Source organism: Halyomorpha halys, unplaced genomic scaffold (assembly GCF_000696795.3).
Source record: "Halyomorpha halys isolate HHAL.00 unplaced genomic scaffold, Hhal_1.1 Scaffold161.1, whole genome shotgun sequence".
In the NCBI taxonomy this organism is placed as follows: Eukaryota; Metazoa; Arthropoda; class Insecta; order Hemiptera; family Pentatomidae; genus Halyomorpha; species Halyomorpha halys.
In genome coordinates, this window is record NW_027105190.1 from 276,179 (window position 1) to 284,671 (window position 8,493).

The 8,493-nt window shown below is 32.0% G+C and overlaps 1 protein-coding gene across 1 annotated transcript in view; it reads right to left on the minus strand.

Annotated features, from left to right (window-relative positions):
* LOC106678799 (uncharacterized) overlaps positions 1-3,098 on the minus strand; it is a 7,709-nt gene extending 4,611 nt beyond the window's left edge. Inside the window, exons 1-2 of the mRNA XM_014417555.2 lie at positions 2,796-3,098; positions 2,282-2,468 (exon numbers count right to left, since the gene is read on the minus strand). Of these exons, the coding sequence (XP_014273041.1) occupies positions 2,282-2,468; positions 2,796-2,957 (349 nt within the window). The 5' untranslated portion in view covers positions 2,958-3,098. The remainder of the gene's footprint in view (positions 1-2,281; positions 2,469-2,795) is intronic.
* Positions 3,099-8,493: the final 5,395 nt, after the last annotated feature.

The following is an 8,493-nucleotide window of genomic DNA, read 5'->3' on the forward strand; positions in this document are numbered from 1 at the left end:
CACTTAAACATTACGACTCTTAGGATAATTTAAACATATGATTGGAAAACTTATTAAGGTTATTTATCCTTTGATTAATAATATAAATATTATAAATATATTTACACCTGATATATCTTCAATAGGTAATGAAGATGTCTCTTAATAATTATTTCTTATATGATAAGAATTTTTAATTCCTTTTTACTTCATTCGATATAATAATAAAACAAGTTTCTTAATACGTAATTGCTTTTTAAATAATATAATAATTATTATTAATCATTTTCCATTCTTATGAAATATAATAAGTTTTACACAATAGATCGTTGTAAATAAAGTAAAAGTAACATGTTGAAGGTGAGCTGCCAATCTTACTAGAAAATTTCTCTGACTTCCATGTATTCCTATATACTTTATTTGCACTAGATGAAATTAAAGGTCTTTTGCTTTTCAATCGCATGGCTGGACTTATATTCAGTCATGATAAATTTAATTTAACAAAGTAGAAAAATAGATTTAATATGGAGTTTCGTGAATAATGATCTTTCCATTGTATCCCAATCCCACATCACCACCCTCGAAGAATGTTGCCAAAACTGGAGGATTAAAATAAATCCCACCAAATCACATTTACCCATTGTTGTAAACCTTCGTCTTGCCCTACAGTATCTTTTAATAATACCCCACTCATTCCTGTTGAACAGATCCGTTACTTGGGACTAAATCTGGACAAACGACTGTCATGGAATCCTCATACAAGACTGAAAAGACAGGAAACTGCTCCTCGATTCCGACTATTACAACATTTACTAGCCAAACTTCCAATCCATTACAAAAGACTGATCTACATGACTATTATAAGGCCTATTTGGACATAGGGAGTTGAGCTATGGGGCTCCACTAAACCATCTAATTCCTCTCGAATCCAATCCTTACAGTCCAAAATCCTTAATGCTCCTTACTTTGTCACAAATCAAATCATCCATCAGGACCTCAATGTCCCCTGTGGTGCCAATTTGGCCAGAACCAGATACCAATCCTTCCATAATAAACTTCCCAACCAACTCGTTTCTAACCTTTCTTCTCCTTCACTACCAAATAATCCTCCTAGACATCTGAAAAGAAGATGGCCTGGAGATCTTCTCCTTTACAAATGTTTTTGGAGTTCTATCAATGGGTAGATTCTCCACATCTTTTTATCATGTCATAATATCACTTACAGCAAATTTACTTGATGTGTATATATGTATACAGTTGTAAATATCAATAAATAAATTGAAAAAAAAAATATGGAGTTTCGTGGCGATTTAAGCCAAACTAACAAATTCCGAACTAAACATGGCTAATTTGGCTAGCGTCATCAGACACAGCCTTCTCATTACTTTATGTGAAATTTTTTACCATCAATATTTAATTTTTTTTGTATTTTAAACAATTTATGTAAAAGGGGCCGATAAGAACATTAGCTAATTTTTGAGGGTCTAAACGAGTAGTTTCGCGGATCACTAGGGTTCCCCGAACCTTTTTTAGGGGCTCTGCGAATTATTTAGAAATGGGTCATTCCACATCAACTCAACAATGTTTTAAATCTTACAATCTCAGATTTTCTTAAATTTGTCACTGGAGTTGTGTAGATACCCAAGCCTTTCTTAGCTCTGGAAACACAACATTTGATACTCTATTAGTATCAAATGATAATGCAGGGGTTCCAGCATTTACCAACTTCTACTAAAAGGGTTCCGAAATTTTCCTACTAATACCAAAATGTTTCCACCATTTCCCTACTATTATTAAAAGGGTTCCGCCGCCAAAAAAAAGGTTGAGAACCACTGGTCTAGACCATGTTAACACTAATCTTCATGTTCCTTCAGACTTTTGGTCAAATAGGGTTCGAGCCGTTTTCGAAATATTGGAGTGTAGTGAAAAATATATTTTCGCAAGCGCAAGGGTAAGTAATGGATGTTATCGCGCTATAGGAACAACTAAGTACTAACTCCCCCCAAAAAAAAGTCCCGGAAAATTTCATCAAAATCAGATTAACGGTTCAATCAACTATGTCAGAACACAAACTACAATCGACCAAAAGACAATGAACCAGATTTGTTCCTTGATGTCTACAACATAAATGGCAAGTGAATATTCTCAATGCCCACCAAAATATTTCCTTCACTAATAACAGCTCTCCTTACTTCGGTAACGAGGAGTCAAAAATAATTTTGTTTGTCGTTGTTAAGGTACTTAATTTGCAGTTAGGTCAGCTCACCGTCAATATTTTTTATTTAGTTATTGAGCCACTAACCTGTTTTAGTAGATTTAGATCCAGCTGAAGAACTCCCCGGATTGAAATAACTCGACACAAAGCTATCTGCCACATGCTTCATGTGTTCTTTCCAGTCATGGGTCCTCGTTAATAACTTTTTAAACAGGAAGGTGATGAGCTGGGGCTCACAGAACTGATAAACGCCATTCCTGGCCGAAGTCACCTCCTAGCAAATTTTTTAATCTTATGTTATTAATGGAGACTCCCTATACCTGTGTATATGCCAAAAAGTCATTTGAGAAACAACACATCTATAGATGTGATACCCAAATGACTGAAAATGTCAACATTCAATGCTAATTTCTACTGAAGATGGAGTGTTTTACGTGAAATCGATGAAATCGGCTTGTCCAAACGATAAACTCATTTTTGGCAATGATGGAGAAATGTTTTTCTCAAATGACTGATTCATTTATAGATTATTGTCAATATAAATTATACAATTCTATTAGAGTAGTTCTTAATGCGGAATCTAATTTGGCTGGAGACTTACCTTTAAGTTATGTGAAGAAGTAGAAGTGGGCAGATTCCATGCTTCTTCTGAAGGTGTTTGTTTGTTTAAGCTGTTAAAATGCAAGGGTATACAGAATGCCGGATTTTCAAAAATCACAAATATTGCTGTGAAATATAGTTGAAAACCAAGTGTTGTTTTCATTGTATCAACTCGAGCACAGATTGTAATACTTCGATTAATTTTCGTCACATACAACTACTTGGATTGACTTCTCCAACTAAATTGTATAAATGACGGCACTTAAACATTACGACTCTTAGGATAATTTAAACATATGATTGGAAAACTTAGTAGGGTTATTTATCCTTTGATTAATAATATAAATATTATAACTATATTTACACCTGATATATCTTCAATAGGTAATGAAGATGTCTCTTAATAATTATTTCTTATATGTATGTTTATTAATACCTATTCCTTACTATGTTAATGATAATGTCATCCCCCCTTCAAATTTTGAATGCACGGGATTGAATGGTATCAATTTTCTCCGTAATCCTTCTTAACTTTACGATCTGAACATCCATTTTTTACTTCCACTTACCTATATGTGGAATATATAGTAAGAGAAAGTATTGCGCATTTTATGTAGGTATACAAAATTTCGAATTCGAGTTTTCGACGGAAATACTTTTGAAGCTTTGAGGTCCCTTAAATCCGAAAAACCTAGCCTCGTAAAATGGTCTGTATCTGTAAACAGCCTAGCTGAAAAATGAAAAGCCGTGCGAAGTTGAAATTATTTAAGTAGGGTATATAGTCTGGGATTGGATAGCAACTTTTACGATCAAGTCCACTGACCAGAAGTACCACTTTATAGAATATATTTTTTCACATTATTTTTTTTTTATTTTCTTGAAAACGACTAACATTATGTAGATTAAACCCGATAATCAATGTACAATTAAATGACCTTAATATCAATATCTTAATATTAATATCAATACCAAATAGATCTTATCCTCGTTTAAATAGTCTTGCAGAGCTTAAATATAGATTTTTTAAAAAATCTTATAAAGTAACTTTAATGTTGCTTATTAAAAATATATATATAATTCTCATTGTCAGCCATAATAAACAATTGATAAATTCAAAACATTAAAGAATTTTATAAATAACTAAAGGAGAAAAGAGAAAACATAAATACATACGATTAGAACGGAAAAAGCCCAGGCCTTGGTCCATTACTGCTTTGTAATTTATTAAATAAAATTTATACTCGCTATTCCCACCTCGGGAAATTATTAAAAACGAATTTGTATAAATACAGTAAATAAAAAAATTTTATTCATAATTTTTGCCTTCTTTGGTCTTAAGATTTATTTTCGAAAAAACAAAAATTGGAAATACTGAAGTTTTCACAGCACTAGATTTTTGGTTTGACTATCAGTCCGATTGAATATGTTGGGGTCTCTTATTATGCGTAGGATCATTCTTAAATAAACAGCTACTTTGATAAATGTTTACTTCTGGTCCTCTAAAAAGGGAACAAACCATTATTTCTTGACTAGGATGTACTCCGATAACTCGAAGGAACCCGAGTATTGACGAATCCTTATCTTAAGTTAGTTTTCATTCAAGAGGGAAAATTTCTGTCCCGTTAGCTCCTTTCCCCCTTTAGATTATAAAAAACCGACATTTTTCAGATTCAGTTCACACCCCGTTTGCTTCTAACTTATAAATGTCGATATTTGATGTTTACGACCGACATTACTCACGGATCCTTGTACTTTTTAACTCTTCTGTCTGAAAATCAGTTCTGCTGATTCTCCCGACCAAAAAATACCTGCTCAGTGCCTTGAAAATACCCGTCTTACCCGACAAATATCCCGAGCATTGTTATAACAGTAACTGTATGATTGCTACAGTCATGATTGTACTGTCGCACTAACTCTAGCGTGGTAGTACAAGTAACGTCAGTTAAATCGAGCAAGTAACTGTGCTCGAAGTAAGTATCACATGTATACGCTTTGACAGTGAACTATCATACACTCCGTTATTGCACCAAAAGTGTTAGCCACAACCATGGTGTGGCTATTTGATAGCTGCAATTATGACGGCATTCACTGTCATGACAGTAACGTCTGGTATGATCGTTACTAGTAATGTCATCATTAATAGTACAATTAATATCAGTGGACTAACAGTCCCATTAACTGCCATGTTTGTCATATGCATAAATCTTGACAGTGAACTGTCGCAACATAACCTTACCAAATATTATGACCACAGGAGGGAAAAAATTGTTCCTATATATTTTCCCAAACACTAAAATTGTATCAGCCTTGGGCCCCAGAAATGAATCCACCCGAGGATTCAAAAACAAAACCACCACAGACCCAAAAATCAAATTTTCCAAAAAAAGATAATCTGCCTGGGACCATAAAAATTATTTGCCCAGGGCCCCAAACACCAATCCACCACAGAACCAATTTACTCCAATTAAAATTAAGGAATTATTTGGTCATAATCTAATTTAAATGACTATTTTACTATCAAAATTCTTTCCTTATTCTCTTATACACTCTTCATATTCAATACATTACAACAAAAATGCTCATATTTATTAATTTATTAGTTTAAATCTTATGATGCATTAATCTTTATTGAACACGTAAAAAGCCTAACTCCCTTAATCCTTCATATAATAATATAGTTTCCTCCAAACTCTCATGATCTAACTGGTTTTCAATTTATCATAATCAAACTAATTCACAATATAGCTGTGAAGTCAGAATCAAATAGGTCTATTACGTAAAGTTTCAATTTCAATAAGTTCTTATGATGCATATGTCTTCATAAAACACATTAAAAGCCTAATTCTCTTAATCCATGTAAATGGTCAATTTTTCATCACAAAACTAATTTACAGCTCACTGCTTAAATCATGATTAAATTTTTAATTATTTGAAGTTTCTAACGGATCTTATATAACAATGAAAGATACACTCATAAAAAGGTGAAATTATTTTATCATAGTTAAATTCAAACAATAATATATTTTAAATAACCTGATTTAATTGTTATTTTACTATTTCATATTTAATCTCCAATTTACTAAGTTAATAAGAGCATAAAGGAATGAACAAACAATCAAACATAACAAATACTAACTAATTCAAACAGCAAATGAATAAATTATAAAATCGTTTTAAGAATTATTCATAATTTTAACTCTGATCTATAAAACAAAAAAAAAATCTGGCAAATAAATAGTTGTTAAATATTTTTGGTTTCCTTTTGACCACACTCCCCCGATCTTCTTCTTCAGAATTTGAAATAATATGGTCTATCGTTAATATATATATTAAAAAAATCATAAAATGACAATTTAGAATGTTTAAATAACAGTTCAACTAATTATCTAAAGGCGAAACCACAAAACAAGTAATGTAGAAAATAATAGTTCCAATTAGTATTGCTAGAGGCCAGCACCATCCAAACAGCCATTTACTAAGTCCAAAAATGGCTTGAAAATAATTTTAATAGTTCAACTAACTGCATAAAGGTAGCAGCACCTACCAAGAAAGACAGGAATCGCAGTTTCATTAACCGCCGCAAGAGGCCAGCACCATCCAAACAGCCACTTCCGAAGACAAGCTGGAAAATTTTTAGTTTATATTAGGATATTAGGAACTCACAGGAGCTCAAAAGATCGGATCAGATAGTCAAGACTTGTGTTGGAACAAAGCTATTGAGTATGTTGTTCCAACACAATTGTAACGTCAGACGGACTTGTTGAGCTCCTGTAAGTTCCTAATATCCTAATACAAAATAAAATTTTCCTGCTGGACTTCTGGCTGTTTGAATGGTGCTGGCCTCTTACGGCGGTTATCGGAACTACTATTTCCTTCCTCTCTTGATTGGTGCTGTTATCTATAGTCAGATAGGCGAACTATTATTAACAAATATTTTCCCACTATATCTGAACTTAAAACGGCAGTTTGGATGGTACTGGCCTCTAACGGTGCTAATCGGAACTATTATTTTCTACATTTTTTTGACGTATGCTGCTGTTTTATGCAGCTAGTTGAACTATTATTATTTTATCATTCTAAATTGAAAGATCAATTAGAAACTTCAAATAATCATGAGTTTAAATTGTGAGTTGTAAATTAGTTCTCATATGAAAAATTAACCATTTACATGGATTAAGAGAGTTAAGCTTTTATTAACTCTTTTATGTTATGTAGGATGGATGAACTTGTTCATATCAATATTCATATAATAGACGAATTTGTTTCTGATTTAACTGCTATGTTGAAAACCATTTAGATTAAGAGTTTGCAGGAAATTAATTTACATGGATTTCTGTTGACTTGTTTAGAAATTTTAGTTGGAACTCATGATTCTATGACCAGAAAATAGATCTGAACCATTTACTTATTTAACATGCAATATTACTAATGTTTCAAAAAAGAACTTATGCACACATTACCTATATTGTGTATACATGCATAGGGCATTACTACAATTGTTTGGTGGGATACAAAATTTTACAGCAATGTTTATTTACCAAGAATACATCTAATCTCTATATTAAAAATACATCAAATTCTCCTATATTTCTATATCTATTAAGGTATAGTTCTGGGTTTTGATATTTAACCGTTGATCTACTCTTTGGATGTCAATTCAAAGATTCTCCTGATTATATAGGGTTAACGTAATTAGACTGTTTGCTCTAGTCTCCTCCTTTAGGTTGTTTTCAAATAAGAACTTCCTCTAGAGGGAAAAATTCCCTGTTGAAGTAGCGGACATTTCATTTTTAAATGAAGGTTTGGGAATCCTTCACCTCTGCCACTTTTCAAGGGACTTTGGGTTATCGATATACAGTCTGGTCTAGTAATAATGGTTTACCGCCTTTTTGGAGGACCTGAAGTAAATATTTACCATTAATTTAATGTTCTGAATCTTTAAAACACTATAGAGTCAATAGTTCTACATTTTTTTTTTCAAAACGATGGATATATTACAACAGTGTTAAAAATTCAACAAGGGACAGGATCAACATAAAACCAATGATTGAAGACAGATGGATCATGAAGAAAATTCGGAAATCCAGCCCTTCAGAATTTTCTCCTTAATCTATCAGTCAACCTAACCATCTGCATGTCCATCCTTGGTTTTACTATCATTCCGAGGGACCATCTTTAGATTAAAATGATGAATAGATTTCACTGTCATTATGAACATTGAAAATAAATATTTACCGAGTATTTAAGATGAAACTAAGGTTTTAAAAAAACAAAGCATACCATGTAACAAAAGATTACCCTTCATTAATAATAAGTAAATTTATATAATAAAATATCTTGTTTCAGACAGGTTTGTTTATTAGTTATAACAAAAATATCCATTAAGTCTCACACTTTTTTACTATCTCTTAACTCCGATGTTTCAGCCATTTTCAAAGATCTATCAACTTATTCACAATATCACAGCTAACATTTAGTTATTAAAAACTATTGCAGGCTATTATGACTTTGTCAAATTTTATCATAGATCCAAAACCTACTATTGTCACAGTTTCAATTATTTAGTTTACAATGTCTATTTCATTCTCAAGATTAGAGAAGGTATTCTTTTGTACATAAAAAAATGGTCAAAAAAGAAAACACTTTATTTTACTGGAAGATTATTGATTGACTATGTGTAAAGATGAAAGGAATATGGT